This window comes from Hyaena hyaena, unplaced genomic scaffold, assembly GCF_003009895.1.
Source record: "Hyaena hyaena isolate Hyena2069 unplaced genomic scaffold, ASM300989v1 scaffold_6, whole genome shotgun sequence".
Lineage (NCBI taxonomy): Eukaryota > Metazoa > Chordata > Mammalia > Carnivora > Hyaenidae > Hyaena > Hyaena hyaena.
In genome coordinates this window covers 5,938,635-5,961,486 of record NW_024080638.1, presented here as the reverse complement: position 1 = coordinate 5,961,486, position 22,852 = coordinate 5,938,635, and the positions used below count along the sequence as shown (strand labels likewise).

At 35.6% G+C, this 22,852-nt stretch overlaps 1 protein-coding gene across 1 annotated transcript in view; it reads left to right on the top strand.

The window, feature by feature from the left end:
- The first annotated feature begins 275 nt into the window (after window positions 1-275).
- SHOC1 (shortage in chiasmata 1) overlaps window positions 276-22,852 on the top strand; it is an 81,719-nt gene continuing 59,142 nt past the window's right edge. The window contains 4 exon segments of the mRNA XM_039240394.1: window positions 276-342; window positions 2,438-2,561; window positions 6,657-6,744; window positions 16,514-16,701. Of these exon segments, the coding sequence (XP_039096325.1) occupies window positions 298-342; window positions 2,438-2,561; window positions 6,657-6,744; window positions 16,514-16,701 (445 nt within the window). The 5' untranslated portion in view covers window positions 276-297.

The following is a 22,852-nucleotide window of genomic DNA, read 5'->3' as shown; positions in this document are numbered from 1 at the left end:
TTTCACAGTTTGTTGCTTCGAGCCCTGCATTGGTCTTTGTGCTGACAGCTAGGAGCCTGGAGCCTGCTTTGGATTCTGTATCTGCCTCTCTCTCTGTCCCTCCCTTGCTTGTGCTCTTTCTCTCTCTCTCTCTCAAAAATAAATAAATGTTAAAAATAAAATAAAGTAAATGAATGAAACAAAGTTCTGTGATTAATAATGGTTTTCTACTCCTTGCTTTACTATTTTACCAACATTTAATGTTAATATTTTTGTTTTCAGATACTGAAATTTGCACCACTTTCAAAGAAAGAAGATATGTTTTCCGCATTCAAATATTGTGCAGTAGACTATTTATATGAGGTAGAGTGTTATTGGATCACTAACTCCTTACTGAGAATTATGATATTAAAATTGTTATCTGCATTTATTACATGATTATGATAATTTTGTAGTAGTCCTTAGATTAAATCTTAGTCTAATTACTTTGATATTTAAAATTTCTTCCCCCTTTTAATATACCTTTAAAATAACACTTTTGGAAAGAAGTTATTGACAGTATAACTAAATTTGAAGCTATCAGCAGAAGAAAATGGAAACTCTTGGCCAGTTTGGGTTCTTTTTATGATCTTTCTTGAGCAACCTTTCTTGAAAAGAGTGGGGGGAAAGCAATCCTAGTTATCTTTATGAGAAAATAACAGTAACAGCATGTGTTGACCACTTACTATGGGACAGATATTTTGCTGTTTTGATGGATTATGTCATTGATCATGATAACTACTCAAAGAGCTAGAGGCCATGATTACACAGGATTTCGAATTTTACAGGTTAAGAAATTGATGTCTAGACAAGTTAAATAGCTTGTACAAAGCTGAGATTCAAGTCCAGCACATTGTTAAGAAACTAATTGGAGTAGTCGTCATACAACAATTCATTGTTCTTATGATCTTAACTGACAAGTTAAAATTTTGATTTTCTTTATAACTTTGACCTCATTACCAGGAAAAAAGTTATGCCAATATAATTAAAACTGTTAACATTTTATAGGAAAAAATATTTGTCCAGAGATATTTGGACATTTTTAAGTTTTATTATTTTTTCATAACTGAGGGGGGTAAATATGTTACTGTAACATATACGTAGTAGGGAATCAGAAGTCACTGTTAAACAAATATATTTATATATTTATAAATATATTGGCCACTTCAAAATTAGTCTATATTCAAATATCCTCAAACTTTTATCCTTGCTCATGGTATCTTAGTTTTTTCCTGGTGGATCATATTCCATGATATACTACAAATATGATACTAATCAATGGCAAATCTTGAAAAAGTTGTAGGATTTTGTAAAGTTTATGAAAACAGTGTTGAGGTACCACTCAAATAATAGGTAAAGTTACTGTCAAATGAAGACCTTGCAATATTAAATTAGTTACAGATAAGAGGAAGAGAATGATTTGAGTATTAAAGGAGTCAGAGATGCCTTGGGAATATTTTGGTTAAATATTTCTTTAAAATATCTTCTTTATGGTCAGAGGTGAAGTAATGATTAATATCATGCACGTCATTATACAATACAGCTTGTAGGAAAATTCTGACAGAAAAGCAGTTATGATTATAAGCTAATTATAAATAACATTTTCTTTAGATATAAAATACAATTTTTATAACTTTATTTCATGTTTTTAGACAAAGCATAAGTCAAGCTTTTTTTTTTGCTATGAACCTTTGTCCTCATTTTATATAAATTACTTTATCTTTCCTTTGTACCATTTATTTTTGGGTAATCAAGACCTCTTATTTAATATTCATAAACTCTTGGGAAATGATGCAAGAAATTATCATTTGTCCAAATTCAAAGAATAATGAATTCTGTGAGAGGTTGATAGCCACTGAGGAAAAGCTTCATAGAAGAGATATTGCTTAAGATGGGCCTTGAAAGATAAATAGGATTTCGATAACCTGAGAAGAATAGCAGAGCATTTTTCAGAGGTACACTATGGGGTTGAAGAAATATTTTCTATTTATTGATATTTTTTAAAGACGAAAACATATTTGCTGGTTATCACAAGTTTAATAATTCATAGACATAGAAAATAAAATTAAGATAGCCATATTGTACTGTTAAGTGAAAAAAAGCACATTGCTAAGAGCATACTATATAAATTATGTGGTCTCATTTTTGTCAAACACACATACACACTCACACACACACACACACACACACACACGAAGTTTAGCCTAACCTAAAAGAATTTTGTGGAAAATACACCAAATGGGGACCTTGATTTTCTCAGTTATGTGTTTCTGTATTATTTGATATTTTGTAATGAGCAGGTATTGTTTTTAAATAAAAATAATAGAAATTTAAAAAAATAGAGAATTTTAATATTCTGAATGTTGATAGTTAAATCTGATAAACATATTAAAAGATTTTATAACCTTTCTTACATAAGAGTACAGTTAGGAAGAAGTTTTGCAGAAATGCTTTATTGCTTCGAATCCCTTCATGTTTATATCAAGATGGAAATTATTATGGAGGAGTTATTGATAATAGATATAGGAGGCCATGGATGAGAGGTATGTTTTATTTTTATTTCTCAAAAATCTATTTTAAAAATTATTTCATAGTTTAGCACAGTAAATTATTAAGAAAATCCAGTGCTTTTCTTATAAAATAAAAATGCATTGTATTTATTCACATCAGAACTCCAAGAAGGTTACAAATTAACATTTTTATGACAGAATTTAGGTGACAGTAGGAAATTGGGAAGCTTATGCTAGATATGAATAGAATAAATAAAAAATATGTAGATGATGAGATCTTAAAATATTCTAGCATTGTAAACATTTATTGTATTATATAACAGGATCTTGCTCAACTGTAGGAGGACTACTTTAAAATGTAATGATATGCCGAATATAAAACTATTTTGAAATGTATATGTACAAAGTGTTATCTTTTGCTCTTATCATGCCATGGATTTAAGAAAAGGTAGCTTTCCATAGAGGAGCCAAGTCAGTTAACAACATTTATTTAGCACATATTATGTACCAGGCACTGTTATATCGGTGCTAAGGACAGTTCCTAATAAGACAGAAATAGTTCCTTTCCTCAGTGGGTTTTCAGACTGGGATGAAAGAAGCAGCAAAAAACCCATTAAATATATACACTAATGTCTGGTATTAATAAATGTGTAGAGCAGACATGATAGTGTAATGTGATATGAAATTTGGTAGGGAGCACTATTTCCTATTAGGGAAGGGAGCAGACATTTGAGTTGAGTCTGAATGATGAGAAGGCAACAACCATAAAAAGGCTTTCAAGCAAATGCAAAGTTCGTGACTCAGGAATAAACTTGATATGTGTAAGAACTAAAATATTAGGCCATTGTGACAGGTTAATGAAAAGGGAATATTTGAGAAGTAGGCAGCTTTTGAAAGAAATAAGGTGTTGTATGCCATAATATGGAGTTTATTTGTTTATATTATGCCTAATGTGGTAAATCATTGGATGGTTTTTAAAAAAGGAATAGCATAACCTGATTTATGCTTTAGAAAAATCATTCTGGTTGTTTGGATATGGATGGGGTAAGGATTGGGAGGCAAGAGTAGAGATGGTAAAATCAGTCAGAAAGCTGTCATATTGGTTCAGAATCTAGACTGCTAAGTAAATCTACACTCTGCATAAAAGATGATAGTGGCTTGAACTAGGCTTATAGTAATGGAAGTGTGAGAAGTGTTTGAACTAAAACTATTTTAGAGGTCCAGCCAACAGTGAGAGGATTAAAGAAAAAATAGAACAATAAAGACTTTCTTCTAGGTTTCTGACCTGAGCAAGTGGGTGGAGGGCAGTGCTGTTTCCTAAGATAAGGAAAGGCTCATGGGAAGCCAATATGTGGCTGAAGTTAATAGCTCTGCTTTGGCTGGGTCAGAATGCCTATTTAGGTATCTAAGTGAAGGCATCAAGAAGGCAATTGGTTATATTAATCTTGAGCACAGCTGGAGTTTCAGATTGGAGTAATCATATATAGATTATATATAAACTTATGGAACTGGATGAAGTCACTGAGAGCATGCGTATATATAGAACAGAGAGCCTAGGACGGAGCCCTAGAACATTCCCACAGTTAAAAGGCAGAACCAGATTAGACAAGTAAGATAGAAAAACCAGATATTGTGGAAGTCTAAAAAAAAAAGTTTCAAGGATTAAGTGGTCAAAAGTATTGATCCCTGTTAAACTATCAAGTAAGATGAAGATAGTGGCCATTAGTTTGACTAAATGTGGGCCTCGATGACCTTAGTTAGAGTAGTTTAACTGGAATATTTGGTACGGAAGTGTGATTAGAGTATGTTGAGCAAAGAATAAGAAGTGGGATGTGAGGTGGTGAATATAGGCAAGTCTTTTGAGGAATTTTGCTATGAAGTAAAATAGAAAACTGAGGTACTAGCTGAAGGAGAAGTGCAATAAAAAGGGCTTTTTTTCCCTCTTTCTAGATGTGTGATTAAAAAAATATGTGTCATAAGGAAAGAACTATAAAATGTTTGTTTGCTAGTGGAAATGATCTTGGTAAAAAGAGAAAATAATGATGTAGGAAAGAAAAAGGGTAGCTTAGTAAAGGGGGATAGTATCAAAAGCACAGTTGGAGGAGTTGGTATTACATAGAAGCCAGAATATTTCTTCCATGATGATAGGTAGGAAAGGCAAGGTTTATAGGTACTTAGTCCAATGAAGTGGTAGAAGATGAGGTAGTTCTTCTCTGTATCAATTTTCTATGTGGAGTCATGGCCATAGATTGAGAATAGGTAGGGGGATGAGTATCAAAAATTTGAAAAATGAAAAGTGTTACATAATTATCTTAAAGAATAAGAAAGCCAGTTTGATTAGGAAGGCATACTGTTATCATCTGTCAGTGTTGGATGCCTATTTGAAATTAATGGTCATGGGGTGGCACAGTTGGTTAAGCCTCTGACTCTTGACCTCACCCCAGGTCATGATCTCACATCACAAGCCCTGCATCAGGCTCTGCACTGATGGCCTGAGGCCTGCTTGGGGTTTTGTCCATCCTTCTCTCTGCCCCTCCCCTGCTTGTGCATGCTCTCAATCTCTCTTTCTCCCTCAAAATAAATAGATGAAAACTTAAAAAAATTAAAAAAAATTTTTTTGGGTATCATCTGAAATGAGTTAATTCAGCATGACTGAATGACTTTTTTTCCCAACAATTTTCAGCTGTTCTAGTGTCTGTACACCAGGTGGAGAGTGGGGGGTTTTCCCAAGGGAAAGAGAGGCAAGGGAATCGAGTCTTTTAAAGGAGTAGTTAAGGGACTGGCTATGGAGACTAAAGTGTGTAAGAAAGGAAGTGAGGACATGAGGGAGGATAAAAATGGAATGAATCTCAATCAGGTTGTAAATAAGAAGAAAGACAGTTTTCATTAAATTGCTTCTCTAAAAGTACAGAAGGAAAAAATTAGTTCATCATTTATTCCTACTTCTTTTCCTCTTTAAAAACATTGATAACATTAACAGCCAAAATTTAATGGATATTCCTTATTGTATGTTATTATTACTTATTTATTGGATATTATTGGTATGTCAGACATTGTTCTAAGCAATTTATATGTTTCATCCCATTTAATCTTCACAACAACACAATGAAAATACCATTATTATTATTCATAATTTGTAGATGAGGAAACTAAGATACAAAGCAGTTAAGGGATTTACCCAAGATCTACAATTAATAAGTAGCACAATACAAGTATTAAAATCTAGGCAGGATGATTCCAGAACCTGTATTCTATGTTTTTCTTTTTAAGTTTATTTATTTTGAGATAGAGAGCAGGGGAGGGACAGAGAGAGAGAGAGAGAGAGGGAGAGAGAGAATTGCAAGCAAACTGTGCACTGTCAGCACAGAGCCAAATGCCAGGGGTTCGATCCCACAAACTTTGAGATCATGACCTGAGCTGAAATCAAGAATCAGACACTTAACCAGCTGAGCCACCTAGGTACCTCCAGAACCTGTACTCTTAACCACTAAACTTTCATATTTTTTTAATGACATGCAAACTCAGACATTAAGTAATTTGTCTAAAATAACAATTAGAAAGAAGTAACATTGGTGGTAGAATGTAGGTCCTTTGACTCTTAACTTCACTCAGTTGCTTCTTCTGACATTAGGATATGACATGATCTTTCTTTTAGGGAACCAAGGGCCTAATTTGAGAGACAAGCGATAGACACCTAAAATTTTAAAATATGGCTGCTGTGGTTATGTACCAGAGTGAATGCTACTGATAATATGGCCTTTCAAGGAGAATATATCAGAGTGAGCTAAAATAGTTAATAATAAAAGCTTTATGAGGAATAATACAAGCTGTTGAACAGGACTACCTAGGATGGTAAGGCTGTCTGAGCAAAAGAGCGATTATAAGGATGAGGATGGAGTGTGCAGGTGATACTGTTCTGACTATAGTTGAGGGTTTTTTTTTGAGGAGGGTGAGTTGTAATAATGAGAATGACTATTTAAATATCTGAAATCTGGTATAATTTCGGGAAAGATTACATTTGTGAATAAAGAAAGATAACATCATAATGTAAAAGGTTCATATCTAGCTTCCTTGTATTAGGTGTAAAAGAAAATTCTAGAAGCTAATGTTTACCATTCTCCTTTCTAGCTTCAGCTGTTTCAGTGTGGGGAATGACAGATCTCTCAGTCTTGGATCAATGGAAAGCAAGTCTCTTTGTGGAGGATTTCCTTGAGAAGTATGTGTCCTTAATCTCAATTTTCCCTTTAGGAGAGAAACATTAAGTTCTCCAGACACTTGAAGAGAGAAGATCCTTTCCTTTGTACCCTTCAGATTTTATTCTTTTATCTGAAGAAAAAGCCCAATCTGAACCACAAAGGAGGATTTATACCCTCTTAAGAAAATTTTTTTTTGCCTTTTTATCTTGAGAGGGAGAGAGAAAGAGAGAGAGCGAGAGAATCCCAAGCAGGTTCTGCACTGTGACAGTGCAGAGCCCAATATGGGGCTTGAACTCATGAACCATGAGATCATGACTTGAGCCAAAATCAAGAGTCAGTTTCTTAACTGACTGAGTCACCCAGTCACCCCCAGTTTATACACTTTTTTAATCTTTTCCTCATTTATCACATATTAACTGTTCTCTATGCATTTGTGTTGCAAAAGACATGTGAAAATAAAGCAAATATGTTATTATGCTTTTAATTAGTAAGTTATACTTCTTATAGAAAATATCTACAGAACACCTTATATTAAAACTGGTTTTTTGGGGGGCGCCTGCATGGCTCAATTGGTTAAATGTCTGACTCTTGACTTTGACTCAGGTCATGATCTCACAGTTCATGGGATTGAGCCCTGTGTTGGGCTCTGCACTAGCACAGAGCCTGCTTGGGATCCTCTCTTTCCCTTTCTCTCTGCCCCAACCCCACTCATCCTGTCTCCCTTTCTCTCAAAATAAATTAATAAACTTTAAAAAATAATGAAATAAAATAAGTCTTTTTTACTGTAGTATAAATGCAGATTTAAGTCTATTTTCTAACACGCTTTGTCTAAACATTACTTATTATTAGTTCCATCATTCATCACATATTTATTATATATCATCCTGTGTGATGCAAAAATGAATAAGACACAGTCTCTGCTCTCAACACAAGAGACTAGAGATTTATAAACAAATACACAATGTGGGAAGTATAATGACAGAGGTAGGAACACAGAACTTAATATAAGGAAGAACATATAACGCAGTCTACATTATTGATATAGACATAAATTAGAGATTTCAGTGCAAAGGTAGATAATTTACTGTGTTGTTTCACTTTGTACAAAGAGTGCTGATCAGGAGCACCTGGGTGGCTCAGTTGGTTAAGCATCTTTTTAAAAAAAATTATTGTTAAGTTGGCTAGCGTACAGCGTAGTCTTGGCTTCGGGAGTAGATTTCTGTGATTCATCACTTACATACAACACCCAGTGCTCATGCCAGCATCTGACTCCTGATTTCAGCTCAGGTCCCATGAGATGGAGCTCTGCATCAGGCTTATTGCTGACAGTGCAAAGCCTGCTTGGGATTCTCTCTTTCCCTCTCTCTGTCCCTTCCTCACTCATGTATGTGCATGCATGTGCTTTCTTTCTTTCTCTTTCTCAAAATAAATAAACTTAAAAAAAAAAAAAGAGTGCTGATCAGACCTAGGAAGGATATAGTTATTTGCATTTTCAGGTTTTTAGTAATTGCAGTTGTACTTAGTTGTGCTGGAAAGAAACAAATAACCAATTTAAATGTGTCCAGACTCAAAATACAGAGAATCCTTTTTTTTTTTTAGAGAAAGAGAGTGCTAGCTGGGGAAAGGGGCAGGGTGGGGTGGGGGGAGGAGAGTGCGCATGTGCATGCAATAGAGAGAGACTGAGAGAGAGAGAGACCGAGAGAGAGAGAGAGACCAAGGGGAGGGGGATCCCAAGCAGGCTCCATGAGTAGTGCAGAGCCCAACATGGAGTTTGATCCCGCAATTGGAATCATGACCTAAGCTGAAATCAAGAGTTGAATGTTCAACTGACTGAGCCACCCAGGTGCCCCCCAAATACCATTTCTATCATGTAGGAATTTAAAAGTCAGATTAGGAAGATAATATGTAAATATTATTTATAATTAAAAATTATAAATTAATTATAAAAATTAACCATGTAAGGATTAAATGATAATATAAGATGACCATCATAAAGTCTATCACAAGGCCTAAGGCCAACACAAGGTATCTATTGCATGACTAAACTCAGCAGTAAGGAAGCAGGAAGGTGTAGTAAAAAGAGCTCTGCTTCAAAGACAAGGGAATCAAGAGCAAAAATGAACTTTTGGGACCTCATCAAGATTAAAACCTTCTGCACGGCAAAGGAAACAACCCATAAAACTAATAGGCAACTGACGGAATGGGAAAAGATAGTTGCAAATGACATATCAGATAAAGGGCTAGTATCCAAAATCTATAAGAAACTCACCAAACTCCACACCCGAAAAACAAACAATCCAGTGAAGAAATGGGCAGATGAACAGACACTTCTCCAAAGAGGACATCCAGATGGCCAACAGACACATGAAACGATGCTCAGCATCCTTCCTCATCAGGGAAATACAAATCAAAACCACACTGAGATACCACCTCATGCTGGTCAGAGTGGGTAAGGTGAACAAATCAGGAAACTCTAGATGCTGGCGAAGATGTGGAGAAACGGGCACCCTCCTACATTCCCTCCTGTTGGTGGGAATGTAAACTGGTGCAGCCCCTCTGAAAAGCAGTGTGGAGTTTCCTCAAAAACTTAACAATAGAACTCCCCTATGACCCAGCAATAGCACTGCTAGGAATTTACCCAAGGGACACAGGAGTGCTGATGCATAGGGGCACATGTACCCCAATGTTTATAGCAGCACTTTCAACAATAGCCAAAACATGGAAAGAGCCTAAGTGTCCATCAACTGATGAATGGATCAAGAAGATGTGGTTTATCTATACAATGGAATACTACATGGCAATGAGAAACAATGAAATCTGGCCATGTGTAGCAACATGGATGGACCTTGAGGGTATTATGCTGAGCGAAATAAGTCAGGCAGAGAAGGACAGATACCATATGTTTGCACGTATAGGAGGATTAGGAGAAACTTAATGGAGGACCGCGGGGGAGTAGAAGGGGAGAAAAATAGTGTGGGAGAGGGAGGGAGGCAAACCATGAGAGACTCTTGAATGCTGAGAACAAACTGAGGACTGATGGGGGCTGGGGGGAGGGAAAGGGAGGTGATGGGCATGGAGGAGGGCACTTGTGGGGATGAGCACTGGGTGTTATATGGAAACCAACTTGACATTAAACTATTAAAAAAAGTCATCAAAAAAAACAGAAGATGTAGATTTCAGGTTTAAGTCAAGTACTACCTACTTTGACAAGTTAGTGTCCCTCTCTGACCCTCATCCTTTTTGTCATTATAATGATCCTAGAGCAGTGCTTCTCAAACTTTAATGTGCATATGAATCACCTAATCTTATTAAAAATGGAGATCCTGATTCAGTTGGTCTGTGTTGGGGCCTACGATTCTGCACGTCTAATGTGTTCCTAGGTGAGGTGATGCTGCCGGCCCAAGAACCTAGTTTAAGTAACAAGAAACAAGATGATCTCTAAGATCTCTTCACCAGAGTGATAGGGCTGTGCATTTATAAGCAGGAGAGATCAGTTTCACAAAGAAGTAGGAATTGAGCTTGAGCTGGACATTGAAGGAGAAACTAACTAGAGAGAAAGTATTGCAGGCAAAGGAAACAGCATATCTGAAGGCATAGATCAAGAATATACAGTAAGTTCCAATAAAGGCAATGATCTGGCTATTTTGATTCAAACAAGATACACCTATGAGAGAAATGGGAGGCCCTGAAAGAATGGACACCCCACCATAGCTGACCTTCCATTCATTTTGCAGCACTAAGATAGAGTCCATGACAAAGAAGGTGGACCTGTGGCACCACCTAGAATCACATTTACATTTCTTGGCTTCTCTGTAGCTAAACATAGCCATGTGACTAAGTTCTTCCCAATGGGATATTAAGCAAAAGAGGCTTATTCAGTCTCTGGGGAATGTCCTTCAAAGGAAGCAAAGTCCTTCACTTTTCTCCCTCCCAATGTTGGAATAGAGATGTAATGACTGTCTACAGCAACCAGCTTAGATTATACTGACAAGAACTAAATCTAGGAGTCAATGAGTGGAACAAAAGCCTTAGGCCCCTGGCAAATTCCAAACTGTGTTACTAACCATGAACTTCTAAACTCCACTTTTTATGTGTGTTTAAGTCATTAACTTCAATTTGTCTCATGCAGTAAAATTTAATTTTTTAATAGACTATTTTTAGAGAACTTTTGGTTCACAGCAAAATTGAGCAGAAAGCACAGAGATTTCTTGTGTTAAAATTCAATTTTTTAAGTAATTCGGGAGCTAGTGCAGTTTTGTTTCCTAATAGATTTTAAAAATAAACCTTCTGATCATTAGCACTACTTAGAGTTCCTAAATCTTGCTTTTCCTCTCTTTCTCACCTCTCTTAGCTCCTTGTTTTTGTTACTTCTTAATATTGATTCTAAGGCTTCAATTCTTTTACATACTTGTTGATATATTGTGTTTTAACATATGTGGGCATTTTCTGGCATGTGTTCCTAAAAAATCTTATGTTCTGCAGAATTACACCCTAAAAATAACAGAACGTACAAGAAAATTAGCTTCTGCAACTTGTCAAAGCTGTAACTTGTGGCTCAGTTGGTTAAGCGTCCTACTTCAGCTCAGGTCATGATCTAGCAGTCCATGAGTTTGAGCCCCACATTAGGCTCTTTGCTGACAGCTCAGAGCCTGGAGCTTGCTTCAGATTCTGTGAATCCCTATGGCTCTCTGCTCCCCCCCCCCATTTGCACTTTCTCACTCTCAAAAAAATAAACACTAAAAAAATTATTATTCTAATTTTTTAAAAACCACCAGCATAGTTCAAAAGACATGTTAAGTTCCTAATAAATAAGTACATATTAGAGTAAATATAACACTTTTTTGAGCTTGATGGACAGGATAAAGAAGGGGTTGAGGCTATCAAATAATGGAGATAAGGGCAAAATGCAAAAACATCAGGAAGAACATGTGATAAGCTTCTTAGTTTCTAGAAGAGAGCACATAGCCAAGTAGAGTCAGAGGAAGAACATATAACAATATCCCCTATTCTTCTGTGGCTTGCTGTATTTAGATGAATGCTTGAATACAGGGCATTGCACATATTTATTTCCTGTACACCTCCTGTACACATAACAGTTATGTGAGGTGAATATAACTATCCCAATATTATATATGAGAAACTAAGACTCAGATTAAATAATAATTGGAGCTATTCAGATAGCCCAACACCAGTCAATCTGACTCAAACCATATACTGTTTGGTTTGCTTTGGCTTATATTACAGCTTATTGCACTATAACTCATATCCATGTAATTCACCCTTTTAGAATGTCCAATTCAGTAGGGTTTTTTAAAATGTTTTATTTATTTCTGAGAGAGAGAGAGACAGCGTGAGCAGGGGAGGGTCAGAGACAGAGGGAGACACAGAATCTGAAGCAGTCTCCAGGCTCTGAGCTAGCTGTCAGCACAGAGCCTGATGTGGGCCTCGAACCCACGAACCATGAGATCATGACCTGAGCTGAAATCGGACACTTAACTGACTGAGCCACCCAGGCACCCCCCCAATTCAGTAGTTTTTAGCATATTCACAGTGTTGTGCCATGATCACTACAATCAACTTTAGAGCATTTTCATCAACACAAAAAGAAATCTTGTACCTATTAGCATCCAATTTCCATTTTTCCCTCTCCTCTGAACAGGGGACTACCAGTCTACTTTCTACCTTTCTAGATTTTCCTGTTCTGGACATTTCATATAAATAGAATCAAAGTAAAAATCATACACAAATTCCAATGTAGGGAGAGGGTGTAGTTTCCCTAAACCAATAATCAATGCTTTGACACCAGCTGATTATCCTACAATTCAACTCAATTCTGACACTAGATCCCACCTATTAAGGGCTCAGTCCTACCAGACTGCATCTCCCCCTCCCCCCACTCACACTTCACTTCCAAGTCCAAGTTATGATCTGTGCTTCTTGGAGGTTCTAACAACCCCCTCCTTGGATTTGATCAATTGGCTAGACAGACTTGCAGAATTCACAGAAACATTTAACTTACTGGATTACCAGATTATTATAAATGGATATAACTCAGGAACAGCCATATGGAAGAGATGTATAAGATAAAGTATGATAAAGGGGTATAGAGCTTCCATCCCGTCTACCACCACACCACTCTCCCAGCATTTCCATGTGGTCACGAATCCAGAAGCTCTCTGAACCCCATCCTTCTGAGTTCTTATGAAGGCTTAATTACACACACACACACACACACACACACACACACACACACACACACACAACTGATCAGATCATAGACCATTGGCAATTGATTCAACCTCCAGCCTCTCCTCCCTAGAGATCGGAGGGATGGGGCTGAAATTCTAGCCCTCTGATCACATGGTTGGTTGGTTCTCTGGGCAACAAGTGGTTTTTCAAAAGTCACCCCCTTAACATAACCAAATATACCTTTATCTCTTTCAACACTTAGGAAATTCCAAAGGCCTTAGGAGTTCCTTGTCATAAATGGAGATAAAGACAAAATACACATTTCTTATTATAAAACACAATATGACACATAAAATACGGGATCTTTTGTGACGGGCTTCTGTCACATAGCATAATGTTTTCAAGGTTCATCTGTATTGTAGCATATATCAGCACTTCATTTTTGGGGGACCAAAAATATTCCATTGTGTAGACATAGCACATTTTATTTACCCATTTTTAGTTGATAGACAAGTTATTTTCAGTTTTTGGCTAGTATGAGTAATGCTGCTATAAAGATCTGTGGACAAGTTTTCATGCATACATATAATTTAATGTCTCTAGTAGTGGAATTGCTAGATCACATGGTAGCTTAGTGTTTAACTGTTTGAAGAATTGCCACATTAATTTTCAAGCAGCTGTACCATCTTGCATGCCCACCAACAGTGTATGAAGGTCACCATTTGTTTACATCCTTGCCAACACTTGTTATTTTTCTGTCTTCCTGATTACAGCCATCCTAATGGGTGGCTCATTGTATGTCATTGTACTTTTGATTTTCATTTCCCTCATGGCTAATGATGTTTAGCATCTTTTTATATAATCATTAGCCTTTATTTTCTTTGAGAAAATGTTTATTCAAGTTCTTGCACATTTTTTAGTTGGTTTATATGTCTTTTTATAATTGAATTTTAGGAGTTTGTTATATATTCTAGATACAAGTCCCTTATCAGATACATGGTTTATAAATATTTTCTTCTGTGGTTTGTCTTTTTGCTTTCTTGATAGCATCCTCTGAGGCACATTTTTTTTTTTATTTTGATGAAGTCCAATTTATCCATTTTTTTTCTTTTCTCACTTGGGCTTTTGGCCTCATATCTGAGAAGGCTTTGCCTAATCTAAAATCATGAGGATGTACTCCTCTGTTTTCTTCTAGGAGTTTGTCTGGAATTTTTTGTTTTAAAGACACAAATCAGATCATGTTATAACTTACTGACAGTATAGAGTAAACCCACTGCACATAGAGTAAAACCCAAAATTCTTGCCAGGTGTTATAATGTCCAACATGATCTGGTCCCTGTCTATCAATCTAACCTTACTCTGCTCTGGTCACCCTGATCTGTCTACTTTTTTAGACTATGCCAGCCTTGTTATCCAGAGTACCCTACCATTTTTCAGGTAGCTGTGGAATTATCAGCTCCTCAGCTGACCATTCACTAACGACCCTTCTAAAATATACCTCTTACCAACCCTCTGACTGTTACTTGAAGTCCTAATATTTTATTTTATTCATAACAGTTCTCCCCACCTGACATTATTTTATTTATCATCCCATTACTAGGTAAGCTTCATGAGGGTAAGAACACTGTTTTGCTTTACCACTCCATTCTCAGTGCCTAAAATGGTGTTAGCACATTTTGTTAGACACTCAGTAAATACTCCTTTTAAATTAAGGAATTAGTGAATTGGAGTGGATGAAGTACCCAAGTACCCATGATATGGAAAGAACGCAAACACCATCTAGATTGGAAGCCTGGGAAATATCAGTATCTACAGGTTAGGCAAAGGAGACACCAGTGAACAAAGAATAGATAACATTGGACAAGGAGGTAAGAGGAGATCTAGGAAATACTTTTCTTCATAGAACATTTATATCTAGGGGAAGATATTTCTCTGGGTTTTCTCAGAACTGTACTACCAAAGATTATTACAAGTGCTGACCCTAGCAGTAATATTTGAAATCAAAAAGTAACTGATATAAGTGCTAAATTTAGAAGTGTATAAAGATTCACTTAGGAATCAATGGTCTTATGAGTAATATGGAACTGGTTGAGTTGAAAATTTTTTCTTGTACCTTGCATTTTCTTAAAGAGTAAAGGAGAAACTTTAGAGAGTTTTCTATATGTGATTTGAAGATATGGCACATTCATTTTTATCCAGTTATATAGGGGAGTTGTATTGATTTTGACTCTCTCAGTCTGTGTAGGGAATTACTGAGGCTAAAATATTTTAGGATATCATGGAGAAAAAGGTATACTAGAATGTGTAGCTAAAAGGTATATTAGAATGTGTAGCAATAATATATTTATGTGTTTGAAAATTCATTTAAAAAGATCTCTCATAAGGGGGCACCTGGTGGCTCAGTCGGTTGAGTGTCCAACTTCAGCTCAGGTCATGATCTCACAGCTTGTGAGTTCAAGCCTGGCCATCAGGCTCACTGCTGTCCGCACAGAACCTGCTTTGGATCCTCTGCCCCCTTCCTCTCTTTCCAACCATGTTCGTTTGCTCTCTCCCTCCCTCTCTCTCTCTCTCTCAAAAATAAATAAACATTATTTTAAAAATCTCTTAAAAGTCCAAATATCCCAATGTTATAGACAGTGGCAAATATACCTGGATGAATCAGGAAACAGGCAAAGTATGGGCAAGGTCAAGGAAGACAAAAAACGAGCCCAAAAAAATGAGCAACTGCAGGAAGTCGTTAACACTCTAAGCTTGAAGCAGCAAAGGGACTGAGCAGTAATCAACCCAGTAAGAACTTAAGCTAGCTGTAGGAGAGGGGCTGTCTGACAGAAGATGTAAATGTTGGTAGAAGAATGCAGCCACTTTGAAACTGGCCCAGAAGAGGATTTGGGAAGAATAATATCCTGACCTCTCTTTCTTCCCACCTTTGATCTGACAATGCTTCCTATGGCTGAACCCAACCAGAGGGCAAGAGACCTTAGTTTGGTCATGGAGATCAGCTTCCTAGTTTGTAGAACAGAATATAAAAGGTTTGAAAATGGTATGGAAAAGCAGACATTGAATATCCAACACAATGGCAATTTGGCAATGCATGCATACCTTTAACCTCATCATTTGCATCATTTGCATACCTTTAACCTCATCATTTCTGTTTTTAGGAAACATTTTGAGAAAACAGTTAGACAAGTGCATAAAGATATTCCTTGCATTATAAATGATTACAACAAATTTAAATTGCCAATAATAGAGAACTGTTTGAGTCAATTATGGTTTACCAATACAATAGGATCCTGTTCATCCATTCAAAAATAAAGTGAATGTACATTGATTGACCTGTAAATGTACTCATGTTTTATTATTTACCACAAAAGGCAGATTTCATAATACTATGTACATGAATCCACTTTTATTTAAAAACATTCAAAAGTAATTGAAAAAGTACATAATTTTTTAAATCTCTTGAGTATTGGAGCTATGGGTAATTTTTCTCTGTATCTGTTGGAGTTTTGTAGTTTTATGAAAATGAACATATACTATTTGTTAAATAAAGATGTTTTAAAATAAGACATACATAAAATCAGTAATTTTATAATGTCATAGAAAAACAGTCACAGGAGTGGTGACCCGGATTAACTGTGAATTTGAGGAAGTTGTTCCAAGTTCAAACCCAAACTCCCAAACTGAAGTAGAGGAAGCCAGTTTATACACCCATGAGGAGGACTACACTGAAGTCTTTACACTTGTCAGCAATTTAGAAAAATGTCCAGCACTCCTAGCACAGAACAAAGGTAAAACATTTATTTTTATCATAATAAAACATATCTTACTAACAGTTGTTCATTTTGGTGAATTTTTTGTTTTATTGGATTTTTAATTTTTCTATTTTCTTAAGGCTATCCACCTGTAAAATTATAATTCTAAGCTTTGCCACATTATGGAAATACTTCTCTTTCATCTTTACCCTCTTTTTTGTGAATTTGGTTGTTTTTGGAGTTTATGTGTGCTGGGCCTCAAGATTGGGTCAGGGACTTGATCATAGTGTGTTCACATTATATCATTATAATGATATTAGTATCTGTGAACAGATCTAATGACACAGCAACCTGATACAACTTTAAAGTAGTAGATTATTAAATGATGGCTATATTTTATTTTCCAAAATATGCTAAAGATTTTCTATCATCTAATTTATGTGAAACTATAATTCAAAGTAGAGATGGAAAATTTGCAGTATTAGATCAGGAAATTCACTTAGTTTTTACAAACTTACCACAAATAATAATTAAAGTACATTCTATCCAAACTGTATTCCAAATTTTCATCTTCCTAGAGGGTATTGAATTCTTCCAACTATATAAAAACTTGCTGAGAACTACTTTTCTTGTACATGGAACAGTCTATCCTCTTTTAAAGACTTAAAGTTCAAGGTATGATATAGCTTGAACTACAATAATCTAACAGATAAATAATATATAATAATTTGGTTCTTTTACTACTGTTTTTATGTAAATACATAAATTGTGTATAAGATTTTTAGTGGTGGCCAATAGGTGTATGATGACATAGAGTTAAATCCCTCACATTTTGAGATGAATGAGAGGGTAAGAAATTTTATTAAAGACTAAACTTGAGGGAATGATGTATTAGGAGCAATCTCAATTTGGAGTCAGAAGATTTAATCATAGTTTCAATCTACTCCTAAAAAGTGGTGCAATTTGGGGACAGTTATTAAAAATTTTATGGTTTTCAATTTTCTTCTATAATTTCTTTTAATTTATTCTTCTAATTTCTTACAAAAATGTGGGGATTATGAGGCACCTGGGTGGCTCAGGCTGAGCACCTTGCTCTTGATTTCAGCTCAGGTCATGATTTCAGGGTCATGAGATAGAGCTGTGGCTCCAGGCTGAGTATGGGACCTGCATAAGATTCTTTCTCTCCCTCTGCCCCTCCCCACTGTTTGTGCACTCTCTTTCTCTAAAAATAGAAATAAAAATAAAAATAATTTTATTCATTTAATTTATTTAATTTATTATTTTATGATTTATTATAAAATATAATTTATTTAATTTGTTATTTAATTTAATAATAAATTAAAAATACAAGAATAAACTAATAAATATGTACATGTAAAGAGATGGTGTATAAAAATAATAGATATACAAACATAGCTATTATTATTAATGTGGAAAACTAGAAGTTGTAACTGGCAAACTTCATAATATCTATCATCATCTAGAGTCAGAAAATTCTTTAACTACTATTCACTGAATGAAAATATGTTTGGGTTTCTTAAATATATATGAATTGTTCATATTCTATATTGCCTTTAGGGCCTTATGTCATTAGACATCATTTTATAAATTTACATTTGCAATTTGGTTTATTTTCTTTGCAGCTATATTGATTGTTGCCAGATTTATAGATACTTTGGCCTCAATGTCTAAATCAAAAGGAATGCATTACGCTTTGAAATTCAATTGATACTGTAAATTCTCTGTCTTATTTTTTTTAATGTTTATTTTTGAGAGAGAGTGAGTGAGTGGGAGGGGGCAGAGAGAGAGACACATACAGAATCTGAAGCAGGCTCGAGGCTCTGTGTTGTCACCACAGAACCCCACGTGGGGCTTGAACCACGAACCGTGAGATCATGACCCAGGCCTAAGTCGGCTGCTTAACCGACTGAGCCACCCAGGTGCCCCTAAATTCTGTCTTAAAAGAAATGTTATTAATTACTAAATTACAAGTTAATTTCAAAACATACATTTCTTTTTTTTTAATTTTTTAAATGTTTTATTTGTTTCTGAGAGAGAGAGAGGCAGTGTGAGCAGGGGAGGGTCAGAGAGAGAGGGAGATACAGAATCAGAAGCAGGCTCCAGGCTCTGAGCTAGCTGTCAGCACAGAGCCCGACGTGGGGCTTGAACCCACTAACCGTGAGATCATGACCTCACCCAAAGTCGGACGCTTAACCAACTGAGCCACCCAGGTGCCCCAAAACATACATTTCTTTAAGACATAAAAACAGTGGGTAATTTTCTTTTATTGTTTGTTGGTTGTTATGTACTAATTTTTCTACAACATTCACATATTATTTATCAGTAAATGTTATAATTTTATGAATATCCTTTCAGACATCCCAGTAATATATAAGCAAATATAAATGTAGCTTTAATGTATTTTTTCTAAATTTTTATTCAAATTCTAGTTGACATATAGTGTAATATTGGTTTCAGGAATAGAATTTGGTGATTCATAACTTACATATAACAACATCCAGTGCTCCTCATAACAAGTGTCCTTTTTAATACCCATTACCCAGTTAGCTCATCCGCCATCAACCTCCCTCCATCTACCCTCAATTTGTTCTCTATCCTTAAGAGTCTCTTATGGTTTGCTTCTCCCTCTTTCTTTTCTTTTTCCCTTCCCATATGTTCATCAGTTTTGTTTCCTAAATTCCACATGTGAGTGAAATCAAATGGTATTTGTCTTTCTCTGACTGACTTATTTTGCTTAGCATAATACACTCTAGCTCTATCCACGTCTTTGCAAATGGTGAGGTTTCATTCTTTTTGATGGCTCCATTGTATATATAAACCACATCTTCTTTGTCCATTCATCAGTTGATGGATATTTGGGCTCTTTCCATAATTTGGCTATTGTTGTTAATGCTGCTGTAAACATCAGGGTGCATGTATCCCTTTCAACCTGTATTTTGTATCCTTTGGGTAAACACCTAGTACTGCAGTTGCTGAATTATAAGGTAGTTCTACTTTTAACTTTTTGAGGAACCTCCAAACTGTTTTCCAGAGTGGCTGCACCCGTTTGCATTCCCTTCAACAGTATAAAAGGGTTCTCCTTTCTCTGCATCCTCACCAATATCTGTTGTTTTCTGTATTGTTAATTTTAGCCATTCTGATAGGTGTAAGGTGGTATCTCATCATGGTTTTGATTTGTATTTCCCTAATGATGAGTGATGTTGAGTATCTTTTCATGTGTCTGTTAGACATCTGGATGTCTTCTTTGGAAAAATGTCTATTCATGTCTTCTGCTAATTTCTTAAATGGATTATTTGATTTTTGGGTAATGAGTTTGATAAGTTCTCTATAGATTTTGGATACTCATCCTTTGTCAGATGCGTCATTTGCAAATATGTTCTCACATTCTGTAGGCTGACTTTTAGTTTTGTTGTTTCTTTTGCTGTGCAGAAGAATTTTATCTTGATGAAGTCCCAATGGTTCATTTTTGTTTTTGTTTCCTTTGCCTCTGGTGGCATGTCTAAGAAGTTGCTCTGACCTGTGTTATCCTCTAGGATTTTAATGGTTTCCTGTCTCACATTTAGGTCTTTCATCCATTTTGGATTTATTTTTGTATATAGTATAAGAAAGCAGTCCAATTTCATTCTTTTACATGTTGCTATCCACTTTTCCCAACATCATTTTGAAGAGACTGTCTTTTTTCCATTGGATATTCTTTCCTGCTTTGTTGAAGATGAGTTGACCATATAGTTGTGGGTCTATAGCTGGGTTTTCTATTTTGTTCCATTGATCTATGTGTCTGTTTTTGTGCTGATACCATACTGTCTTGATTACTACAGTTAATATAGTTTGGGGTCTGGAACTGGGATGCCTCCAGCTTGGCTTTTCTTTTTCAGAATTGCTTTGGCATTCGGGGTCTTTGGTGGTTCTATACAAATTTTAGGATTGTTTGTTCTAGCTCTGTGAAGAATGATGGTGGTGTTTTGATAGGGATTGCATTAAATGTGTAGATTGCTTTGGGTAGTATAGATATTTTAACAATGTTTTTTCTTCCAATCCATGAGCGTGGAATTTTTCCCCCATTTCTTTATGTCCTTTTCAGTTTCTTTGCTAAGTGTTTTATAGTTTTCAGAGTATTTTTAATTTTTAAAAAAGTTGTACATGCACATAGTTTAGAGAGTCAAATAGTTATCCAAAGTTTATAATAAAAAGCAGCAGTCCTCTGGCTTCATCAACCACGCACATATTTTTGCAGCTTTATTGAAGTATAATTAAGAAGTAAAATTGTAATAATTTAAAGTGTACAATGTGGTGATTTTACATACATATTCATTGATGTTGCAAATGGCAGGATTTCCTTCTTTTTTAAGGTTGAACAACATTTGTGTGTGTGTGTGTAAAACATATTTTCTTTAAAACACATTTTCTTTATCCATTTATCTATGGTTTCCATACCTTGGCTGTTGTGAATAATGCTACAGTTGGAGTGTATACAGATACCTCTTTAAGACAGTGATTTTGTTAAATCTCTGTTTCTTCGTTTACAACATTTATATCTCTTTTTGTCTTATTGTGCTGACTAGGACCTCTAGTACATTGCTCAAGCTGTGATGGTTGCCATCCTTGTCTTGTACTTGACAGTAAAGAAAATAATGTTTCACCATTACGAATGATGTAAATATAATTTCAATGGTGAATCATTTACAGAGTTTACATCAGTTTCAATGGTGAAATGTTGGAAGAATTTATTGGGTTAAGGAAGCTTTTTCTGTTCGCAGTTTGCTAAGAGCTTTTGATCATGAATAAGAACTGAATTATGTTTTCTACATCTATTAAGATATCCATAGCCTAAATGTATAGAATACCTCTTTATTAAAAACTTCCAAATTTATAATCTAAACATAAGTCATTTTATTCTTGAGATCATATGGTATCTGTATTGTATTATTTTTAAACGTTAACATTATCTTGGGAACATTTCAGTACATAATTATCTTTAAAAGCATGGCTTGTCAAAATAAGTTAGAAAAGACAAATATCATATGATTTTACTCATCTGTGGAATTTAAGAAACAAAACAGATGAACTTAAAGGAAGGGAAGCAAAAATAAGATAAAAACAGAGAGGGGGCAAACCATAAGAGACTCTTAAACATAGAGAACAAACTGAGGGTTGCTGTAGGGGTTTTGAATGGGGAGATGGGCTAAATGGGCAATTAAGGAGAGCACTTGTTGGAATGCACACTGGGTGTTATACGTAAGTGATAAATCATTAAATTCTACTCCTGAAATCATTATTGCACTCTATGTTAACTAACTTGGATTTAAATAATAATAAAAAAGCATGGCTTTTAATGACTACAGTTTTAAATTTTATGTATGTATCATACATTTCCCAATTTGAGAACACTAATTTTTTAACTAAAAAGTAATTTGATGTTTATTTATTTTTGAGAGACAGACAGAGACAGAGCATGAGCAGGGGAAGGGCAGAGGGTGAGGGAGACACAGAATCTGAAGCAGGCTCCAGGCTCTGAGCTGTCAGCACACAAACTGTGAGGTCATGACCTGAGCCAAAGTTGGACACTTAACCGACTGAGCCGCCCAGGCACCCCACTAATGTTTTTAGTTTCAAATATGTACATGAATGTATGCTTCCATTTCCAATTCTTTCCTTAGAGTGAATTTGTGGAAAAGGAATTATCTGATATAAGTATTTCTTTTAGCTGTATGTCCACTAGCATGATATGTGGATACCCTGTTCACAGCAGCCTTATCATCATTGGGTATATCACTACTGATATTATGTTAATACATTTTATCCAATGTGATGGACAAAAATTTTTTTTTTACTTGTATTTTAAAAATTATTCATGTTTTGTACCCCAATGTTCATAGCAGCACTCTCCACAATAGCTAAAACATGGAAAGAGCCTAAGTGTCCATCAACAGATGAATGGATCAAGAAGATGTGGTTTATCTATACCATGGAATACTACATGGCAATGAGAAACAATGAAATCTGGCCATGTGTAGCAACATGGATGGACCTTGAGGGTGTTATGCTGAGCGAAATAAGTCAGGCAGAGAAAGACAAATACCATATGTTTGCACGTATAGGAGGATTAGGAGGAACTTGACGGAGGACCAAGGGGGAGAAGAAGGGCGGAAATGGTGGGGGAAGGGGA